Consider the following 24,890-nt stretch of genomic DNA (forward strand, 5'->3'; position numbering starts at 1 on the left):
ACTATGTTGCAGAGAAAAGTAAGGACTTGTTGGGATGAGAAAATAACCTCAAAGTCTGTCTATCAAAATTGTGTGCTCCACCTACAGGATTTGTAGCTCAAACCCTTTTTCACATTTCTAATTCTCCTTATGTCACCAGGAGTTTTTTTTTTTTTGAGAGCAAAAAGGATTTATCCAAATTCAAAGGAAAGAACAATCCCACAAAGGAAGGAAAGAAAAAAGAAAGGCGCAAAACCAACCCCAAATAACATAGAAAACCCAACAGCGAGAAAACAAGACAAGCTCAAGCCAAAAAACCTACCCCACCACCAAGCACCCACAAGAGCCCCAAAACCAAAAGCAAAACCCAAGAGCCGGGCACTAAACGCCTACAAGCCAACAGGCCAATTCTCTCTAAGCTCCTCTGCCAAACCACGAATAGCCTCCTTATCGCTTCCCAGAAACAGGACCCACAGACTTTCCCAATAACCAGGCCTTCGTAGCGCGAGTAAAGTAGCCGCCAGAAGAGGGAGCAGGAGCGGCGACGGGAGGAGGCATACCTGAACTTTCCAAGCTCTCTGATTTCTTAGGACGCCCTCGAGGCCTACAAGAGGTCCATCAGAACCACTCTTCACCGAATGATTTTTCCTAGGACGACCACGGGGTTGCGGCTTCGGCGGAGAGAATGTCACCAGGAGTTGTGTCTACTTCAGTTCTGATGACTTTCTCAGTGCATGCGATCTTGGAGAAATTAGATGGCGAGAATTATTGCCATGGAAACAACTGAAACCTGTGACCAAAAGCAACATGCTTCACTATTTTATGGTAAAATACTACTTTATTAGTATTTATTAGAGCTAGCCTCCAGTATAACTTCCTGTTTACTCCCTCTCTACTATATTTGTTACACTATTGTACACAACCAAACAATCAGAATTCATTTCCTGTCAAACTCTCAACCTAATACCTCTTGAAGTCTAGTCGACATCAAGGCCCAATGAGGCATACATGATTTGGGAGCATTGACAAACAAGAACAAATGAAAAATCTAAATCAGTGCTAAAGACCATGATAAAGAGGAATAACCATGACCAAAAACCGGAAATCAGAAAACAATATCCAAAACCAAAAAATAAAAGAAGCATAAATCTTTACTTTCAATTCAAGCTAAATAAATGTAAGTTGAAGAAGCATAATGAGCGGGGGTGGGGGGAAACATTTGTGAACAACTATCAATACCTTATAATGATTAAATACAAAATTTAACCAATTTTAATGGTTCTTTTCATATGTTTCAGATAAAACCATATTTACTAAGTGTGTATTTGGTCATATAATTGCTTCATGAGAAGAAATAACATGAGCAATCTGACTTTGCAGTTAAACAGAAAATGGCAAGGGTCATTTGTGTAGAATTGCAACTTTTGTTTTCATTATAGGTATGCAATGATGACAAATGTGAATAATATGATTCAGGAGTATGATAGAGAGCAGCTGAATTAATTACCAAAGCATGAGCCAAGCATGAAGCGAATATAAGATATCTATCTTTATAGCAGAGCTTCTGAAATTCACAACAATACATTATACAAGAAACAGGGCACAAATATGTTATAATAGTAATCATTGGATTAGTTACCAATGGCTAAAGATTTAAGAGCATATCTCTGGAAGACCCTTCTTTTTAAAACAAATGCTGCCAATCCATGCAATAATAAGCCATCTAGGCCCTCCAAGTCAAGAACTTAAATTTACTTGCTAATTATCATAAGTATAGTGGACGGAAGGAAGCTTCAGCCAGTGATTCTGATATACTGTTATGCAGCTTAGTAAGAAAATAGCAAGTTTAAAACAGGTAAAATAAAGAAAAGGGACAAAATGCATAATGCTACAAATTCTGATTCAGATACCTTTAAAAAGTACAAATATATGGAATCTAATCCATTTCCAAATGGCTTATTTTCACTATCGCCAAACTGTCAGTTTGGTCTTAATGAAAACCTGGTACGGGACGTATTTTATGGATATAATAAATTAATTAGAACCTCCCCCCAAATTAATTTTACCATTGAATTGTGTGATTTGAATGAACAATCTTTATGCACCATATGAGAGCTGTTATAGCCGCATCAGGATTTACATCAGATGATGGCAGCACTTTTTTCATCAGTCAATAGTCGACACTATTACTAAAACAATAAACTTGATGTTTACTTTTTTTGTTCCCATTCTATAAAATATATACAAGAAATATACTGCAAAAGAAATATCAAGTTCTAACTTCTAGTATCTAATTTGGGGAATAAAATCAACTATAATCATTTCTGGTTCCAAATAATCATGCCTGTTTGAGCTTTGTTTTCAATCAGAAGCATTAACAATGAGCACTGACTGAAAAAAACCTCATAAAGTCGATGAAGTACATTGACAGTACATTGAGGAAAAACAATGATGGTTATTTGTGCGTCTATATAGGCAGCCTCCTTACATTGCATTTGGGATTGGTTGGTTCTATTGAATATGTGGCCTCCTAGTCACACTAAAGCAACTCAAACCACTGCAACAAAGCTTCTCTTACCAAAAGGATAGTTATGTCAATACTCATAATGAACAAATCAATCATTGTTATTGTTACAATATCAAAATGTACCTAACAAGTAAGAACACATGGTTTTTAGCTATGGAGAAAGTGAGCCCATTGTGTAGTCCATCATCCTTTTCCATGTGTATCTAAATTTTTTCCAGTAGACCTCTAGCAATCATTTCACGAAGAAGTTTCTCAGCCTTGTCATTCTCACCGTTTTCAAAGAGTGAATAAATAATTGTTTCAAAAGTTATAGCATTTGGAATACATCCCTCATTTTCCATTTTTGACAGTAAGGCCAACGCTTCATCAAACAAGCCTTCTTTACAAAGCCCATTGATCATAACAGTATAAGTAAGGACATCTATATGATAGCCTTTTCTCAAAAGATCCTGAAAAATCTCTTGTGCATCCTTCAATCTTCCACCTTCGCACAGTCCACCCAGAAGTATATTGTACGTCCACACATCAGGCTGAATACCCAGGTCTTTAATTTTCTTGATTAGTGCAATTGCTTGGTCAACATGATGGCTTTTGCATAAAGCGTCCAATAAAGAACTGTAGGTGATTATATTGGCTGGTTGACCTCTAACATGCATCTGATCAAGAAGCTTCCAAGCATGAGAGACTCTCCCCGATTTGCATAAACCATCAATAAGAGAATTGTAAGTCACTATATCAGGAATAATCTTTTTGGAATCCATTTCTGCAAGGAGATTTAGCGCTCCATCCACCATTTTAATCTTACATAATCCGTTGATCATAATACTGTAGCTCTGAACATTAGGAGTCACTCCCCTCTGAGCCATAGCATTGAATACATCTTGGGCTTTATTCACTTCATTAACTAGGCAATACCCATCCATCAAGGAACTATAAGTAACAACATCAGGTTTCACACCTTGTTTAATCATCACAGCTAACATGTTCTTAGCTTCTCTCACCTTCCCTTCCTTACCTAAAGCATCGACCAATATATTATAAGTATAAACATCTGGGTCTATGTTTTTCAATACCATTTCATCTAGCAACCCAATTGCTTGTTTCAATTGACCAACAATGCAAAAGCCATATATTAAAGCATTGTACGTGACAACATCAGGAGATATTCCCTTGACAATCATTTCAGAATATAAATTGCAAGCATCACTTACAAGTTTATCTTTACACAGGCTATCAATGATGATGCTGTACATTACCACATCAGGTTTAATCCCTCGCCCTTGAATCCGCCTAAGCAACTCCAAAGCAGCACTTGTTTCCCCTATTTTACATAGGCCATTGATCAAGGTTCCGTAACTGACTTGATCCAACCGAAATCCCTGTGCTATCACATCGTCATGAAATTGGAGGGCTCGCTGAACCTTGCCGCGAAGACAGAGACCTTTGATAAGAGTAGTGAAGGTGATGGTATCAGGCTGAAAACCTCTCTTGAGAATGTTGGCCAATACAGAAAATGCAGAGGTGATTCGACCTAGATTGCAGTAACAATTGATCAAGATGCTGAGAGTAACAATGTTTGGCGCAATTCCCTTAAGTTCCATTTGGTGAGAAAGTGAAATGGCGGTGGGGTAATGCTTCTTGGTCTTAACAAGAGAAGTTAAAATCTTGTTGAATTCGATGATGGAAGGGGTAGGTTGCATTTGGAGCATGCGGTTGAAGTGTGAGACGGCATCATCAGCATTCTGAAAGGAAGAATGAAAGCGAGAGTGAGAGTGAGAGTGAGAAAGAAACGGAAAGCTCCTGAACTTTAACAATGGCGACATTGGAGGAATGGAGCGCCGCATTTCTCAGTTTTGCGGACAGCTTCGTTTCTTACTTTGTAGGTTTTGACTGTACATTGATTAGTTTTGGGGTTACAAACAGACATGGACGAGTACTATATTCTAACATAAATTAAGGAATAACCAACAGCTATATATTTTTTAAATTTAATTTAGATGATGATATAGTCAATTAGTCATGGAATAAACGTCTAGCTTAATTCAATTGACTAGTTTTCAAAAAAAATGAAATAATTTCCTTTGACCTGAGACTATCCTAATAATTAACAAGTTATTTATTAAAATTTTTATTTCGGACTGTAATATCCTAGGACGTTACTTGAATGAATATTGGGTATGATTAAATGCTTGTAGAATTAATGATTAATCAAGATGGAATTCATCAACTCTTGGTAATGAGTTTGAGCTCTAGTAAAGACCTTGGCCAATGTATTAACATGAATAAAGAAGAGTTTCTCTAATCATTGTGGCAACTTATTATAGTTTGACAATAATATGTTACTTCATACTATCTGGATGTTAAGAAGTGTTGCTAGACGCCAACCTTCATTAGTAAATTAATTAGATTAATTTACTATCAGTTTAGTATTAAACCTATAATGTTACACACAAACGAGTGTCTCAATCTTTGTTAAATAATTATATTATTTGAGAATTAAATCAAGAGAATTTAATTTGATCAAATAAATAATTATATGGAATATTATTTTAATAGAAGAGGTGTGTTGTTTGATGAACTCATACAAGTGTGATGCTTCAGGTTTAGGATGTAATTCTATCATAAATACTCTATAAGAACACCTCAGCTTTAAAGGGTTAATCATCAAATTGATCTCTGTCTTTATAAGGATGTTTGAGATTGGTCCCTCCCGGAAAAAATTGTGTTTATGGTCTCCATGATTGCATCATGTTTGTGTTTAGTCCTTGCCGGAAGGTGGAGCTCCGACGAGCTTGATGAGTGGCATATCGGAGCTGATGTGGACCGCTGACTGGATTAATGAGCAATTACGTAGAATTAAATTTTTTTATTCAAAAAAACATAAGAATTTTAATACATTTTAAACTAACAAATTCTCTTAATCATAAATCACATCCCAAATTAAATTAAACCCCCAAAATCAAAATCGATTCCCAACCTCTTTCATGATGCTGAATACATCTATGAAAATCCAAGTCCATCTCAACCTCTACCAATTTGTAAAAGTATTAGTACAAAACTAACCCTAAACCCAGCCAAAACCCAAACAAATCTCAAACCCGCGAGCCACCCAAACCCTACACACCCTAACCAGAAACACAACCCACCCAAAGCAGTCATTCTTCATGATGCTGAACACCCAAACAAAATGTGTTCCAAACAAAAACCCAGCGAGCGACAGAAATTGCGAAGAAGAAGAACCAGAAGAGTTGAAAAAAACAAGAAGCAGAAAAGGAAGAAGAAGATGCTCGGAGTTGTAACGCCCCGATTTCTCGAGGGTCACTTTAGTAACCTTTCCCAAAAATGTGGGTGAATTTTGCGGAATTAAAAAAACTTGACAACTGAAGGAGTAAATGGACTGAATAATTCCATTCTATTAATAAAATCTTGATTACAAATATTTCCATCAATTTGAAAAACATAAGGGTAAACTAATGCTCAACCGCTCCTGAGCCAACACAAAAAGAAGGTCTCTAGGTTAGGTTCGAACCATACAAGAAAACTCGGATCACCCTCAAGTACCAACCCAAAACCATAATACCACTAAGACACGTACATAGTTCTACGCCTGACATCCGCCTGTTCCTTGAATAAAAAAAGAACAAAAACTAATATGATCATCCTACAAGTTTCAACCAACAACGGTAAGCTTTCTACCCAGAAGGTTCTAGCCTTATACAAGACTCTACTTCTCCTCTGAGTGAGTCTCCTCGTCGGTCGAACAATCAATCTCTAATAAGTTCTACAACAGGGTTCTGACATAAAAAAACATGTAATCAATCCCACGAACGACTCACAATGCACTCCACCGAACTCTAATACAAAGTCATGGTACTTCATCAGATCATCATGGATCCTCCAAATCAGAAGCACCATTGCGACTTCCCCAAAGCTTGGTACTTGATAATGTCGTCGCCCATCGCCTGGCAGTCGCTCGGCCGCCCAAACACAAGCAATACATACAATGGCGTGCGAGGGTAAACTTCCAAAATATAGGTATATAAATAATAGTAGGTCACACAATATACACATAATCACATACTTATAAGTTTCACGCTCACTCACGCAAATCTATCGATCACGTGACTTACGTAAAATATGAGGGTTGTCCATGACAAACCCCTCCAATATCCATAACAAATCAACTAATTCACAAAAGGACATATCCCAAATCATATGACATCAAATCATCAAAGTAGTTAAGTGCATGATATGACATGCAATGTCATGCTCAAAATATGACCCGGATAAAATGTCACCATCACGATGACCCGAAGCATCTCGCTCCGCTGAAGCAGCACGCTCCACTAAAGCATCTCGCTCCTCTTAAGCATCTCACTTCTTGAAGCATCTCGCTTCTTTGAAGTCCGATCTGATATCGTCCTTCGGAAAGCCTCACGCTCCCCACAAAATGTATGCATGAATGCAGTATGGTTAGCCAAACAACGAGTCGTCCTCACCGGATACACCTGTCAAGCTAGAGTACATTGTCTCTACAACATCTTAAGGTAAACGTCTATCCCTCGACCCAAAGACCTCAACAAGAAAGATGTGCTAGCCGCACTTAGTAACTTTTCAAGTCACCCTGGCTCACCTTCTCGATGGCCAAACAAACTGCTCAACGAGCAAAAGATTGCTGCTCGCACTCAGTGACCTTTGAAGTTACACTGGCACACCCTCACGATGGCCAAAGAAACTACTCAAAGAGCGAAGAGAGTACTACTCGCACTCAGTGACCTCTCGTCACAACGGCTCATCTCTTTATGACCGAACCAACACTTAACAATCAGGAGTTCCATCCGCACTCTGTGACCTCCCGACACAGCAAATCATCCTCCCGATGTCCACACTTAGGTTCACAACCTTGTTAAACCCGCACCGTCGGTAATTCTCGTTTTCAAACTCTTTTCCACAACCTAAGTTTCCTTTGAAATTATTCTCTTATTAAGTAAAAGGTTCTTTCATGAGTTAATACATTATGTCATTAATTTACAAAAATACCAGCTCTCTTTATTCTCTTATTTTCAAAACCTATCAAAATAAAGATTCCCAATAACCCCAAGTGACATCCCCGGGAAAAGCCTTGATTCTCAACGCGGCAATGGTTCAGACCTATTGTCACAGCTTGCCCAACAACACTCTCAAAAACTGTCATCACCATGACATAACCCAGTGTTACCCACACTCCGCAATTGCATAACAAATGCATCAGTTCTAGTCAGTATAATCCAGGAGAAGCATATGCATAGGTATCAAGAATTTGGCATAACATAACATACAATCCAGTTTGACAGGAACCACAACAAATCGGTTGAAGCCTCAGCAAATAGCAATGGCATAAGCCTCAGTCAATCACAATCATCAATAATAAATATATGTCGAATTCCCAACACCTAAAGCCTTAACTAGCAAGTAAGTTACCTTCAAAACAAGCATATAGCACATAAAATCAAACAATATAATAGCTGAAGCGACGTGCCCTCACCTTGGTCACTTTCTTTCCTAAGTTGCGACTTTGATCCAATCACGTCATCACCCCTTGTACCGGCTCGCTTTCCTTTCATTCTTTGTTTCGATAAAACAAGCTCTCAGTCTTTGTATGGTCAAAATGAAGAAACCAAGCTCACGGCCAAAAATAATTGTTTTTGGATAAGGACATGTATTTTCCCTCCTCAGCCCTTTAACTGATGGCAAATTGATATCCTAACTCATTACCTGGCTTGCCTTTTATAGGCTTTCAAATCTAATAAAATAGTGAAATTTAATGATGAAGAAATCCCAAGGACTGGATGTCTACGAGATAAAGACAAAAGCATGAGCTGTTGGGATAGTTACATACGTGTAGGATTGTCAAGAGAATGGCAATTGATTCAGCACTTGAATTGCATTGTCATGCTTAAATAGGAAAATGATTCAGCATGGGAATTGAAGTGTCATGCTTAATGACACTCTGTGACCGTGCCACGCAAGGCAAAAATTGAAGTTATATAATATACTAGTGATGAAGGTGAATATATATGTAATGAGATGATTTTGGTGGTGTAGGATTTAACTCTTAGAGCTATAGAAAAATATTAGAGAGATGAATCATCATCCTAAAAATTATTAGGGACTCTTTGATATAATATAAGATCACTTTGAACAAGTTTAAGTGATCAAGAAACAAAATATTAACTAGCTAGATATTATATAAAGTTACACACATATACATATATTAGCCAAACTCGTAACCCCCTTTTTTTTCTTTCTTTGTTCAACTTTTAGGGCCTGTTTGGTTTGAGAAAACATTTCCTATTTTCATTTCCGGTTTTCATTTTCTAAAAATAGTTTTCATTTTCAAGTTTTTAACATTTAGAAAACGTGTTTGGTTTAATTTCATGTTTTCCATTTTCTGAAAATGAAAAAAATGAAAATGTGTTTGATTCAACTATTTTCAATGAAATAATTTTGAGTAAAATACACTCACTAAGGTCTGTCATAGTTTATAATTTTGAGTATCCTAATTATTTTTATAAAATCTTTGTATATATAATAATTTGAATATTATTTTCCACCAATTTATGGTACATTCATATTTTGATCAATGAAGTTATAAAATAAATATTGAAAAAAGACATGCATAACAAAAATTGATGATTAAACATAAGCATCGATTTTAAAATTCATATAGATAATATTAAATGTATATTGATATTTTCTTTTATTTTCAAATTAGTTGAATGATAGATTTAGCTTCATCTATACCATCACTATAATTTATATGAATTTCAATTTTTTTATTGATTGTTCAGAAATGATTTTTAACATTTTTTATTAGTATATATTTAACATTTTTCATCTCTGATATTTACGAGATGATATCAATAATACTATTAAAAGAGCAAAGGTTCAAAGGACCAAATGCTGATGTGTCGCAACCACAAGCATTCTGCTCTCTCATGCAATCTTAGACTTAGTGGTATTCCACATGGCCTTCTACAAGCTCTTATCTCCTTTTTACTCTACACGTGGCATTTCCTTCTTTTTTCTGTTTTTTTATCATGCTCCACTCACCATTCTCTCTTCCACTATCTTCCTTCATTATTAAGAACTCATTCTCTCTCCCACTATTTTGTTTGTTTCTTAAAATACATAAAATTACTCCCCCATTCTCGATAAAGCCTTTCATGGCATTTTTTTTATCAATCAAATTTTATCTGTACCTTTTTTTCTTGGTATAAATCTGTACCTTAATTATAATCAATGAATCAATCAATACTTATATTAAAACATAATCACTCAAAGAAGTGATTAGCTGATGTGTCAGCTCCTCAAATATTTGGAAATATTTTATTCCCCACCCTGAATAAACAGCAATATTTTATTCCCTTCTCTATTATTTTATTAGTTTTTATTCATTCTTTCACCACATTTCTCTCTCCCACTATCTCATTTTTATTTTTCTCTCTCCCACCCAAAGCCTCATTAAATCCATCCATCCTCTAATGTTCTTCCATCTTCTCCTATGCGCACGTTCCACGAGTTTTTTTACAACAATCGTAGCCAATCAAATGATTTCATACCCACTATCACTTCTAAAGCATGTGTGAAAATACCAATCTTCCTATTTCTTTCTCCAAGACCAATTAATAATCTGCAATACCTAGAATTTCAATTACTAATGCCTACCTACTTTTCTTTCAAATTTCAAATTTGAAATACAAAATTAAGACCCTCTTTTTTTTTAAACTTCATTTAATGATTTACTAAACCAATTGAATTTGAATTGCAAATTCCTTCATTTAAATCTTTTCTTTAACAAAGCCTATGCCTCATCCAATCAAATCTCTTATCACATTTCAATACCCTCATTTCAAATTCTGATCTCTTACCCTCTCTCCTCTTTATTCCCTGCAATTAAACATAACACGCTTACTCCTCTTATCTGGTTGTTCATATTCCATCATTTGAAATTTCCCTAGGCCTTGCAATCTTCCAGAGACTTGAGCCGTTTTGTTGCCCAATCGCACGGCTTCATTTACTCAGCAGCCTCCATCACGTTAAAATTAAAATTGTGCATCCCCACTAACCTCCACCTAACCATTGATGGCTGAAGCCTATTACTCAGCAGCTTCTTCTATGTTTCTTTCTCAACATCTCTCCCAGACTCTCTTCTCCATCTTTGTCCCGAATGAAATTGAATCTTGAGAGAACAAATCTGATAAATCGATTCACTTGCAGGGATAGAAATAGCAAATCGATCTCAGCGCCGCTCCGTTGATTCCATCTTCGTTCCTGTTCCCGTAGTCCGAGACTCCGAGAACCCAAGGCCCTAACCCAGAGTTTCTCGAGACCATGTGTTGATGGCTGTCATAGGATTTCTTTATCTTCTGAGTTAGGTTGATTCCTTTTTTTTATCTCTATATTTTTACTGATATTTTTCTGAATGTTTGATGAAAACTTTTTTAGTCTTGGGAGTCTTGCCAGTTTGTAATGGATTGTTATCTGAATTCCTATTCTAATCTATGGTCTCTTCTATGGATTTTGTAGCCTGCGTTTTTCATTGTTCGAGGGCTTTAATGATGAACCTGAGAAGATCGTGTTTGTGAGAAGAAGACAGCGTAACCACTATCGATTTGGACGACCCAGATGAAGGGAAGATAATTCAACTCTAATCTCAGTTCTCAGAAGAAAAGGTATTCTTCATTATTATTATCATTAGCTTCAAATTCCCCAATTTTCTGTTGTCATAAATATGAATTCTGTTTCAATTTTGTGTAGAAAAGTTGTGGAACATATTTGTTTCCTCAAAGCAAAGGACGATATCTCTGAAGAGGAAGATAGTGACATGCTTTGAAAGTTTTAGTTGTTGTTTGTAAATTCATGATCATATTCCCTTGAAGCATTCATCATTCTCACTACAAAGAATGCATAGGAAGATCAATACACATGTTGAGCTTTTTTCAAGTATTTTCCATGAATTCTCTTTGGATTTGTTTATCTCATTAGGTTGATTATCGTTGGTGGTCTATCAAATCCTTCTTTGCTATTTGTTTGGTGGTCGCAGTAGATGAGTAATTTAATTTCCAACCTGCATATATATGATATTTTTCAATATATAAGGTTTAACTTTTTTTTTTGTTGCTGTAGGATGCTCAAAGCTTGAATTTGGTGAAAGACTCCAAATCTACTACTAGCAAGTGTTTTAATTGGAAGCAATATCCTTGGCATCCTCAAACCTCATGTTTGTATTGGTTAGTTGGTTAATCCCCTCAATTAAATCTCCGCATGGGCTTAATGCAAAACCCATTCTTTTAATGTCTTCTCTATAATCATTTGGTTGAGGTTTCTTAAATTTATTATCTACAAGAACATGAAAAAGTATGTGTTTTTATCTGTTTGTATGTTTTAAATGAGTGTGGGCTGAGATTATTTTTACGTATTCTGTCTCAGGCACTATTGGATGTATCACCTTAAGTGCAAGTGGTTGCATTGAAGAAATGTAGAGAATGGGTATTCGAAAAGACGGGTAAATTTCATATGGCTGATCAGTTATACGATCTATGAGGGAAAATTTGATTTGGAGTTGATTGGTAATTCATTCTTCAATCTGTTACTTTTTCTTCTTATGGCTTAATTAATATATCTGCAATACTTTGAATAGGAGGTATGTTCTTTTTTTACTAATTAGATTTTGTGTTTTTCCTCTTGCTTTTAACCAGATTAAAATAGCAGGGATGTTCATCTCCAAATGCGAACTTACCTGTCCTGTTAAAGGTTTTTTTTAGATAAGAATAAGGAGGTTAAAGTTAATTATAAAATGAAATCAGTTGGTGACAAGAATGGATCCTCAGCTTAAAAAAAGAATGGAATTTCTGCTAAGAAAAACGAGCAGGTCCTATAATTACTTATGTTTTCAAATTACTTAATTTTTGCAAGACATTATATACCTATTAATTTTTTTCCCTTATGTTTGCAGACTCAGGATAAGGAAGTTGAAGTTGATGGAAATATCAAAGTTGTTGTCCCTGACAATGGCAACTCTCAGGACCCCTTCAGGCTGAGGATCATGATTCTCCTCCTCTGAAGCCATTGCAACTGAATTAGCAAGCAAGAAGCCATTGAAGATTGTCAAGGGGGGAAATGTGAAAGATAGTTTGGTTATTGATATTGGTTTTAGTTTTTGATGTATTTTGTTGGTGCTTTGAGCCATGGTTTCCCTTTTAAGATCCTTGATTTAGGTTTTCTATTATTCTTTGTTTTTTATTTCAAGTTGCTCTATGAGTTGGGTACCTGGATGTAATGAATGTTTCAATTGATATTATGTTCAGCATTTTGTTTGATGCAATGGTTCGAATACCCATTTTTTATTTGATTTATGTATCAATCTGAGTATTAATTCCATTAGATATCTTTGTTTTAAGAGTTATATATCAAAATCTGTTCTTAAATAAAGTTTTTACAAAAAGTTGAGTTATATATCAAAATCTGTTCTTAAATAAAGTTTTTACAAAAAGTTGTTTATTTGTTATTTTTCCTACGTTGTATTAATTCAAATTTAAAATAGTTGTGTTGAGTCATGAATTAAATTTTAAATCATTGGGCTTCTTATCTAATGCTATTTCCAATTAATATTTGATAGTGGGATTTTATCAGCCGTGGGTTCTCGCTATGATAGTGGGTTTTTATTTTTAAATTAATAAACTTTCATATTTCCAACTATTCAATTATGATATAAATTCCATTTCCCAATAGTTCAATACCCAAATCTCTTAGTATGTTTTGGGATGGCAGATTAGTTTATCATTATTTTAATATTTATAGTTGCAGGTTTAAACTTAATTGTTAAATTGTTGTAGTAGATTGAATACGTCTATCTATCTTCGTCTTCAGTAAATGCTTTTTTTAAATCGAATTTCATGTTATTATACAATATATAATGGGATTTATGTGTTTGATTTTTAATTGTAAGTTGGAGTAATTAATTCCTTTCCATTTACAATGCCCAAGTCCAAGAAAAAATAGAGGAGTTTTTCTTGAGAATAGCTTGGATCAACTAGACATCATTTTGCTGATTTATTATCAATTTTTTATATCATTCATTGCGAAACTGTGTAGAACCTCAAATTCTTTTCATAATGGAGTTGTTCTTATTTGATGGTTTATTATCAATTTTTATATCATTTAGTGCATGATTTAATCTATACAGGTGTATGTTCTTCTATTTATGGCAACCGTTTAAATATTTTGGTCAATTGGTGTAAATTTATGTCTTTTTAAAAGCCGTCGTCATATTATTGTGCTGATTTATACTTATTTATTTGTTTATAAAGTATGAATTAATTGATATATGCTCCCCGTGCAACGCACGGGTGAAAAATCTAGTATAGTTTTATTTTATAAGAATATATGTACTCAATCCAAATTATAATCTTTTTTTTTTTTGATTGAACCAAATTATAAATATTATATAATCCGTGCCACCAATTGAAGTAGAACCTGCGACCTGTGCGAGAAAAAAGAATGTGTTTCCAAGTATTTGCAAAAATGCCACCGTGTACAAGCTGTTTTCATTTTCCAGAATTTCAACAAGAAACGGTGGAAACGGTGAAAATGAGATTTTCACGTTTTCATATTTGAGCTCATTTTGGAAAATATTTTATGTGAAAACATTTTCAAAAACTCAAGCAAACATATTTTCTTTATTATTTTCCGTTTTTAATATCCCCTCCTGGAATGGAGTATCTTCTTATGGCAGACTCTATGGGGTTTGTGACAGTTATGCAGTAGGGGTTGTGGGTTTTTGTTTTTTTTCCTCTCTTTGTTGTTAAGCACCAAAAAACCAAACAAGCCCTTATCTTTTCTTTTCTTTTTCTTTTTAATTGGTTTTCTTCTTTTATTTTAGGAAGAAATTAATAATAATATTAGTAATCCAATTATTTATATAAACACACAAGATACAAACAACACATCAACTTAAGCTTAATAGCGCTTTTCGCCCTTAAGCCGATAAGTAACTATTTAATTAAATCCTTAATATACCTGGGTCTTACAATACTACCCCCTAAAATGGAGTTTCGCCCTCGAAACTCGGAGTCAGAGAAAGCTCGAGAATATCATCCCAATTGAAACTATAAAATTAACTTTCCACTTAGTCACAATCGAATCACTGACTTATCTCAAGTTCTAACACTCTGCACAACTCAAAGCACTTCAGAATCACTCTTATACTGTACCTCAAGGAATTTCATTTGACATTTCATCCTTAGATCTTCAATCTTCAAAGATTCAACTCTTATCGTCACAACTACAGCCACGAAATCTCTTATTCGAACATGATTCTCTACTCACAAGGTCAATCTTAACCCTAAGATTCCAATTCAACTTAGTAAATATCACTTTCTAACCTTAACACGTTTCCTCCAAAATCAATCTCAAGGATTCATTCACACTTAGCCTCTCGACCAAAACCTGACATAGTGTAAGTCTTACACAAAGAATTCATAAGTTTAGAATCTAAGCCTTCATCAAGTTTGGACCTGTACTGTCATTTAACTATTCAACACTTCTCAAGCGAAAACCCATCTCTTAGCACTACAATTTCTCCACATAGAAATCAAGTACTTAACATCAATTCATCTCTTAAACTCATCTTACAACCTTTAAGTCAAAGTCAAATCTTCTCAACTTATTATCACCAAGCATATAACCTGAGATTAAATCCAACTTATTCAATCTTTAAAAATTCCACATCAAAAGTTATACGTCCTCAACATCTCACTTTTGGAGCTCATAAGACACTCCACTAGGATTCGTTCCTTACTAACGCATCCGTATAAAAACAAGCTTCTAAGCTTATCAAGTTCCCTAAACCATGTATAACTGCTAAAAAAAACACATAAGCAACAGTCAAGGGAACATGTCCCATATACCTCTTTCACAGACAATCGCCTATAACAACACACATTGTTTCCATAGGAAACAATTCACATATTAGAAGTAATCTTGCTTCATACGGGACAATCATTCAATCAACACTCAGTCAATCGATCAACACCCAATCAATCAATTACATAGTTCACACAACCTAGCACAGAAGACCTATTTCCCAACAAGCTCTGGTAATCTAAACCAAAGCTCTGATACCACATTGTAACGCCCCGATTTCACGAGGGTTAATTTAGTAACCTTTCCCAAAAATGTGCGTGAATTTTGCGGAATTAAAAAAACTTGACAACTGAAGGAGTAAATGGACTGAATAATTCCATTCTATTAATAAAATCTTGATTACAAATATTTCCTTCAATTTGAAAAACATAAGGGTAAACTAATGCTCAACCGTTCCTGAGCCAACACAAAAAGAAGGTCTCTAGGTTAGGTTCGAACCATACAAGAAAACTCGGCTCACCCTCAAGTACCAACCCAAAACCATAATACCAATAAAACACGTACATAGTTCTACGCCTGACATCCGCCTGTTCCTTGAATAAAAAAAAGAACAAAAACTCATTTGATCATCCTACAAGCTTCAACCAACAACGGTAAGCTTTCTACCCAAAAGGTTCTAGCCTTATACAAGACTCTACTTCTCCTCTGAGTGAGTCTCCCCGCCGGTCGAACAATCAATCTCTAATAAGTTCTGCAACAGGGTTCTGACATAAAAAAAATGTAATCAATCTCACGAACGACTCACAATGCACTCCACCGAACTCTGATACAAAGCCATGGTACTTCATAAAATCATCATGGATCCTCCACATCAGCAGCACCACTGCGACTTCCCCAAAGCTTGGTACTTGATAATGTCGTCACCCATCGCCTGACATTCGCTCGGCCGCCCAAACACAAGCAATACATACAATGGCGTGCGAGGGTCAACTTCCAGAATATAGGTATATAAATAATAGTAGGTCAAACAATATACACATAATCACATACTTATAAGTTTCACGCTCACTCACGCAGATCTATCGATCACGTGAGTTACGTAAAATATGAGGGTTGTCCATGACAAACGCTCCAAAGGACATATCCCAAATCATATGACATCAAATCATCAAAGTAGTTAAGTGCATGATATGACATGCAATGTCATGCTCAAAATATGATCCGGAGAAAATGTCACTCGAAGCATCTCGCTCCGCTGAAGCAGCACGCTCCACTGAAGCATCTCGCTCCTCCTAAGCATCTCGCTCCTTGAAGCATCTCGCTTCTTTGAAGTCTGATCTGATATCGTCCTTCGGAAAGCCTCACGCTCCCCACAAAATGTATGCATGAATGCAATATGGTTAGCCAAACAACGAGTTGTCCTCACCGGATACGCGTGTCAAGCTAGAGTACATTGTCTCTACAACATCCTAAGGTAAACGTCGATCCCTCGACCCTAAGACCTCAACAAGAAAGATGTGCTAGCCGCACTTAGTAACTTTTCAAGTCACCCTGTCTCACCTTCTCGATGGCCAAACAAACTGCTCAACGAGCAAAAGATTGCTGCTCGCACTCAGTGACCTTTGAAGTTACACTGGCTCACCCTCACGATGGCCAAAGAATCTACTCAAAGAGCGAAGAGAATACTACTCGCACTCAGTGACCTCTCGTCATAACGGCTCATCTCTTTATGACCGAACCAACACTTAACAATCAGGAGTTCCATCCACACTCTGTGACCTTCCCGACACGGCAGATCATCCTCCCGATGTCCACACTTAGGTTCACAACCTTGTTAAACCCGCACCGTCGGCAATTCCCGTTTTCAAACTCTTTTCCACAACCTAAGTTTCCTTTGAAATTATTCTCTTATTAAGTAAAAGGTTCTTTCATGAGTTAATACATTATGTCATTAATTTACAAAAATACCAGCTCTCTTTATTCTCTTATTTTCAAAACCTATCAAAATAAAGATACCCAATAACCCCAAGTGACATCCTCGGGAAAAGCCTTGATTCTCAACACGGCAATGGCTCAGACCTATTGTCACAGTTTGCCCAACAACACTCTCAAAAACTGCCATCACCATGACATAACCCAGTGTTACCCACACTCCGCAATTGCATAACAAATGCATCAGTTCTAGTCAGTATAATCCAGGAGAAGCATATGCATAGATATCAAGAATTTGACATAAAATAACATACAATCCAGTTTGACAGGAACCACAACAAATCGGCTGAAGCTTCAGCAAATAGCATTGGCATAAGCCTCAGTCAATCACAATCATCAATAATAAATATATGTCGATTCCCAACACCTAAAGCCTTAACTAGCAAGTAAGTTACCTTCAAAACAAGCATATAGCACATAAAATCAAACAATATAATAGCCGAAGAGAAGTGCCATCACCTTAGCCACTTTCTTTCCTAAGTTGCGACTTTGAACCAATCACGTCATCGCCCCTTGTACCAACTCGCTTTCCTTCCATTCTTTGTTCCGATAAAACAAGCTCTCAGTTTTTGTATGGTCAAAATGAAACCAAGCTCACGGCCTAAACTAATTGTTTTTGGACAAGGACATGTAGTTTCCCTCCTCAGCCCTTTAACTGATGACAAATTGATATCCTAACTCATTACATGGCTTGCCTTTTATAGGCTTTCAAATCTAATAAAATAGTGAAATTTAATGATGAAGAAATCCCAAGAACTGGATGTCTACGAGATAAAGACAAAAGCATGAGCTGTTGGGATATGGGATTGTCAAGAGAATGGCAATTGATTCAGCACTTGAATTGCATTGTCATGCTTAAATAGGAAAATGATTCAGCATGGGAATTGAAGTGTCATGCTTAATGACACTTGTGACCGTGCCTCGCAAGGGAAAAATTGAAGTTATATAATATACTAGTGATGAAGGTGAATATATATGTAATGAGATGATTTTAGTAGTGTAGGATTTAACTCATAGAGCTATAGAGAAATATTAGAGAGATGAATCATCATCCTAAAAATTATTAGGGACTCTATGATATAATATAGGATCACTTTGAGTAAGTTTAAGTGATCAAGGAACAAAATATTAACTAGATATTATATAAAGTTACACACATATACATATATTAGCCAAACACGTGACCCCCTTTTTTTTCTTTCTTTGTTCAACTTTAATCTTTTCTTTTCTTTTTGTTTTTTAATTGGTTTTCTTCTTTATTTTAGGAAGAAATTAATAATAATATTAGTAATTCAATCATTTATATAAACACACAAGATACAAACAACACATCAACTTAAGCTTAATAGCGCTTTTCGCCCTTAAGCCGATAAATAACTATTTAATTAAATCCTTAATATACCTAAGTCTTATAGGAGTCGAACAAGGAGATGATGAAGAAGAACACTTCAGAGAAGGTGAATTGGGTTATGTTCAGAGGAAGGAGAAGAAAACGAAAATCAAAGGAAGAAGAAGAAGGAGGTGAGAATCGAAGGGGGAGAAAATGTTCAGAGGAAGGAGAAGAACATGAAACGGGTTCTGTTCTTAGATATTTGGGATTTGGGAATTGATTTAGATTTTGGGGGTTTAATTTAATTTGGGGTGTGATTTATGATTAAGATAATTTGTTGGTTTAAAATGTATTAAAACTCTTATGTTTTTTTGAATAAAAAAAATTAATTCCAGGTAATTGCTCATTAATCGAGTCAGCGGTCCATGTCAACTTCAATATGCCACTCATCAAGCTCGCCGGAGCTCCACCTTCCGGCGAGGACTAAACACAAACATGATGCAATCGTCGGGGCCATAAACACAATTTTTTTCAGGGAGGGACCGATCTCAAACAGCCTTACAAACACAGAGACCAATTTGATGATTAACCCTATTCTGAAATACAATAATAACATTCATCCCTTTGCACGTTGGAAACAAGGGAAAGGAAAAGAATTTAATTCGTCTGGTTCTTCTTTAATACACATTATTTTCTCAATTGTTACAAAATACACACAAAAGGGATCAAGAGTTGATAGCAGTCTCAGTGTGGATACACGCGTAGAGTTTCATACACTTCGTCCCAAGTTGGTCCTTGAATGTGTTCATCGACTTCAACTTCGTCCCTAAACTTTAAGAATGACGCTCGTGGTCCCAGGATGTGCCAAATCTCCCTCATCAGCAGTCCCTGGGTTAAAAAAGGTAGACGAACGTTAACAGAAGTCTGACCTCAATTTTTTTTGTAAAGGCTGATGCTTATGTGACATTTAAATGTTGGGAAAGTTTTAAAGTTTTCAATTTAGTCCTTGATTTAGTCTATATGAAGAAGAACCCTAAAAATTAGGGGAAAATCCCAAATTCTCAAATCTGATTAGGTGAAGCTTCCTTCTTCGCACCTCTGAATTTCATCTTCCATTTCCTCAAATTCTCAAACTTTATCCTAATTGGAATTATTGTACTCAATTTAGAATATTCAAACCAACAGAGGACCAAAGGTGACTATCACCCATCACAAAACCTTCTTCTGCACAAGAGCAAAACAAGAATTGCACACGACAGACCAGGAAGATAATTTGCACAGGGTGTGGGTGATAAAGATGGTGGCCTGGTAGGGGTGGAAATAAGCCAAGTCAAGCCAAGCTTTGTGTGGCCCAAGCCTGGCCTGCATTGTGTTTTCATGGCTCAAGCCTGGCTTGTGGCCTGTCAACAAGCCAAATTTTAAGGCCTGGCTTGGCTTAGCCTGACTTGGCCTACAAGCCTACTTAAAAGCCTATTTATCTAAAACGGTGGTGGTCATGACTCACAGTTGTGGAGAACAGGCGGACTTTGGGCGCCACAGTGGTGGCTGGTGGCTGGTTGTGGCCGCCGGCCTGCGTGCTTGCCTATTGTTGTTGTGCCTCCTGTGCTGTGCTAAAATTCTGAAAAGCTTCTAATCTAGATTAGGGCCTTAGGGCTTTATGTTTTATACAATATTGTTTTTAAGAAAAAAATATAGTATATTATTATATAATATTTATTTATAATTATAATAAAAATAATAAATAAACAAGCCGGCTTATCAAGCCAAATAGGCTTTTATGATAGCTTTGGCTTGGCCTTTTTAGTTAATTAAACCTTTTAAAAATCCTAAGCCTAGCTTTTTTAATAAACGAGCCAAGCCAAGGCAAGCCTCTGACGAGCCAAGCCACGAGCCCCTGTTGGGCTGCCCGACTTATTTCCACCCCTATGGCCTGGTCCTAGTACGTGTGGGTGATGAAGATAATTTAGGGTTAGAGTTTGTTTAGTTACTAAAGTTGTTTATTTAATTACTTAACTTATTTTATTTTATATTTTCTTGGTACAAATGCCACATAAGCTTATATTTTTTTAAAAAAATTCACGTCAGCATTCCATTAACGTCCGTCAACGATTTTAACTCCAGGGACTACTGATGAGGGAGATTTGACACATCCGGGGACCACGGGCATCATTTTTAAAGTTTAGGGATGAAGTTGAAGTCGGGGGACACATTCAGGGACCAACTTGGCTATTTACCCTACATTTGAAGAATAACTTTAGTTTCAAGAACTACAACCGTTTACACACTTTATTTGCAATTTATTAATTGTATATAATTTTAGGCACAAATAGATCCAAATTATTACACCGTGCGTGTTATGAAGACGGTTAAGAACTATCAGATGGAAGATAGAAAAAATCACCACAGTGAAAAAAAAATGTTTCTATGGAACCTCATAACAGTGACATAAGGCAAGATGGTTCTGAGCCATCTCTCTAAAAGTGCAAGGATGTTCCCAAAGTCAAACAAAAGAAACATAGTGAAGAAAAAAAATCACTTTTGGTTCAAGTAGCAGAAAGGGATTAGAAAGAAGAAGCAAACAGATTTTAAGTGAAGGCAAGGGAAAATAAACACCACCAAATATTTCAGGTAAATTCTGTGGTACCCATAATTTTCTTTGGGTATGGTACCCGTATTAAGTAATTTAATATATTATTATCATGTTATTCAAGGTAAATACTGCATCTTTAGATTTTATTTTACTTATCAGTTAACTTTATCTTATGAAATTCATATTTTAATGAAAAATCAATGAGTGGTGGAAACGAATGATGGTGATGAAGATGCGCGTAAAATGACCATAGTAGATGGATGAATGAGCTCATAAAACATAATTCGCAAATCTCACGTTCCTAAGAATGCAACGCTGCATTAATACGATAGAATAAAATCAAACTTTGAATCGGTATATTGAGTCTTTATTATCGAACGAACTCATTTTGGGTACCACGCCTTAATCTGGCTTAAGGTACCACAGCAAGCACCATATTCTTATTGTCTTCAAACCATAACGTCAAGAAACCTTCAAGCTCATCAAGTGCTAAAACTGTCAAAAGCTTAGGGGTGTGTCTTCTCTGAAAACCAAGGTAGTCAGGATCGGGATCCTACGTAGGATCGAGAGGGGGAGAAAAGATCGAAGATCGGAGGATCGGGATCGGAGGATCGGGATCGGATCGTAAGATCCTACAAGAAACGCTAATATGTATTTGATAAAATATACATATACAAAAAGTCACATATAGAACAAAAATGATTCATGATTAACCATAAGAAACACAAGTTCTTATGTTTATTAAAATATGAGTAAAGACATAATGATATATCCATAATTTTTTTTTAAGTTCAAATTATATAGATAAAATGGTCATAAATCAGTACAAAGATACCACCAGAAACAGAAGTAATAAACAAAGACTTGGGAGGAGACCTCCAACCAAAAACTAGCTACCCCGCCCCTCCACTGACCTACCAGTAGAGAAAAACAGGACCTGTAACAAGAGGCACATAGGCCAAATAACAACAAAAAAGAAAGAAAACCATTGGAAAGAAAAGCACGTTGGCAATGACCTAAGTTTGACAACATCAATGAATGTACGTGAGATCACAAATGCTAAGAAGAGGCAGCGGCGCCGGCGACCAGGGGCGTGAACGCGCGGTGAAGGTGAGTAGGTGATGGTGACTCAAGTCTTCATTCTTCACTTCTTCAGTCGTTTCACTGTTAGGACTAGGGTTTGGAATGGGTGGGTAAATGGGTATTGACTATTGGGTAAACTAGTGGGTCAAACCAGAAAAAATTAAAAAAAAAAAACTCAATTAAAATCTGATCCATTAAAAGTAGGATCAGATCGAGATCCGAAGATCCTACCTCAAAGATCCCGATCCTAATGCGATCCACTAGATTTACGATCCTGGTCACGATCCAGATCGAAATTGCCATTGCAGATCGTAGGATCTTACGATCCAGATCCCGATCCTGACTACCTTGCTGAAAACTCATGACAATGTTGAAGAAGCCGAACATGAAATATCCAACAATGACAATTTACTAGACAAAATTTTGCACGTCATTGAACCTACCTCAGAAAATTTATCTGAAAGTGACTTACTAAAAAGCTAGAAAAATATCTTTTTGCAGTAGGAAGAGAATGAATGCTCACTTGATCTTTATCCTGAAGCAATGACAAAAAAATCAGAAACTTTTTATAAGGCATGATACAACTAAGTGACCTTAAATATTTTCAGCACTTCTATTAATTAGCATTAAGTAATTAGTTAGTTTTATTTACCCGTAAGAATGTCAAAATACGTCATGTCAAATTTCTGCTTCAATCTAATGTTATGATGTAGCAAAAATAAATGCTCACATACACAACTTTTGATGATTATCTATGAATCTCACTTTCATTGGTGCAGCTTATAACAAATGACCAGTTTAGCAGTGTTTATCACCAGGTTTTATCAAGGCATAAAGGCCCTAGAATTTCCATAGCGAGCTTCTTTGTAAGCATGTCATCACAGGGTACATGGACAATTATGGGTCCAATAAAGGAATTGTTATCAGAAGAAAACCCACCAATCTGCAGGGAAGCTACTATAAAAGAGGTCTCCTGATTCTATTGGAGTGGGCTTACTAGTGAATTTTAAATAGGCAGCAACAAGCAATATCATGTTACTTATCAAACAATCCAGAAAAACTATGAAAAGATGATTCAACGTAGTTATTATGTAGCTTACTAAACAAGTAAACTACATACCTTAGCCAATTTAAACGTTTATTTTAACTCCAAATACAAAAAATGAGATAGTTTAACGTAATAACTAGTAGGCCACAACATCATACCTAAATGAGAATTTTAAGCTTAGAGCTTAACAAAACAACCAACTTTCATAGAAAAGTCCAAATGTTATGCTGAAACTTTATGTGTATAGTTTGAAAATAAAGTAGTTTGAGAGTGAAGTTATTGCATGCAAAATAAGCGCTCGGAATCACTCAACCAAGATTGAAGAGTTTGCAAACAGGACATACCTGAGTCTCTCACTTTCACATTCAAGAAAATTAAGATTCCTTGCAGCTACCCGTGCTTTACGACCTGAAGTGTTCTAGTGCTGAAGTACCATTTATTCCTTCACATAGATACTGATGTTTCCTTATAAACTGGAGGACTCTATTGCATCAGCAACTCCTTCATACGTCTATATAGTCTTGAATTATCAAGTGGTAGATGTTTCCTGAAAAAGCGATCTACTGAAACTCGTGGACAAATGTTTTGGGCAGAACACTATGGTTAGAGAAACTTATTATTTGTGATTAGTTGTATAAATGTCGACACTTTAAGTTACATAGAAAATTGCAAGAGCTGGAACAGCCAAGCAGGTGTTTATAAGCATCCCATTATACATATGAAGGGAATATAAGACACCTATCCTGATAGCACAGCTGCTGAAAATTCAAAACGATAAATGTGTAAGAAACAGAGTCATATACTTAACGTTAATGAAAACTCTGATACGGGATATAATTTTATGGATATAATGACTTAGAACCTCACCCCCAAACAACATTTACCATTGAATCATGTGATCTAAATAAACATAATCGTTATCCATAACTTCGCCACAACTAATAACCATAAAGGAGCTGGTATAGCAGTATAGGGTCTACACCTGATGATGACAGCACTTTGCTCATCAGCATATAGTCTACCGTCTAAACTGTTATATAACGCAATATATTTCTTGTTTACTCTTTGGGTTTCATTTCTATAAAATAACTACAAGAAATATACAGAAAAGAAGAAAATAAAAATTCAAGCTCTATTATCTAATTTAGGGTAAACAGAATCAACTATAAAAGATAAAGCTTTCCAAATAATCATGTCTGCGTCAGTTTTTTTTTTTCATCTGAAGCACTAACAAGGACTGCTGACTGGAAAAAACTATTAGAGTAGATGAAGCAGATTAATAATACATTGAGTGAAAAAAAAGGATTGTTATATCTCAGTGCTATAAAGCTCCCACAATGCTGAGGTCTAGAGAATGATGAGACCCAATGTGAATCTATTGTAAGCAGCCTCCATACGTTGCATTGCATCTGCAAATAGTTGATTCAAGGACTTA

The 24,890-nt window shown here is 35.9% G+C and overlaps 1 protein-coding gene across 1 annotated transcript; it reads right to left on the reverse strand.

Annotated features, from left to right (window-relative positions):
- Positions 1-1,634: 1,634 nt before the first annotated feature.
- LOC130738316 (pentatricopeptide repeat-containing protein At1g12300, mitochondrial-like) lies at positions 1,635-4,412 on the reverse strand. The gene has a single exon (XM_057590288.1). The coding sequence runs from the start codon at positions 4,348-4,350 to the stop codon at positions 2,710-2,712; it is 1,641 nt and encodes a 546-aa protein (XP_057446271.1). The 5' UTR covers positions 4,351-4,412; the 3' UTR covers positions 1,635-2,709.
- Between the last annotated feature and the right edge of the window lie 20,478 nt (positions 4,413-24,890).

Source organism: Lotus japonicus, chromosome 2, assembly GCF_012489685.1.
Source record: "Lotus japonicus ecotype B-129 chromosome 2, LjGifu_v1.2".
Lineage (NCBI taxonomy): Eukaryota > Viridiplantae > Streptophyta > Magnoliopsida > Fabales > Fabaceae > Lotus > Lotus japonicus.

Bases quoted from the DNA above. Each gene is read 5' to 3' on its own strand.
- LOC130738316 (XM_057590288.1), bottom strand. From the start codon at position 4,350: ATGCGGCGCTCCATTCCTCCAATGTCGCCATTGTTAAAGTTCAGGAGC.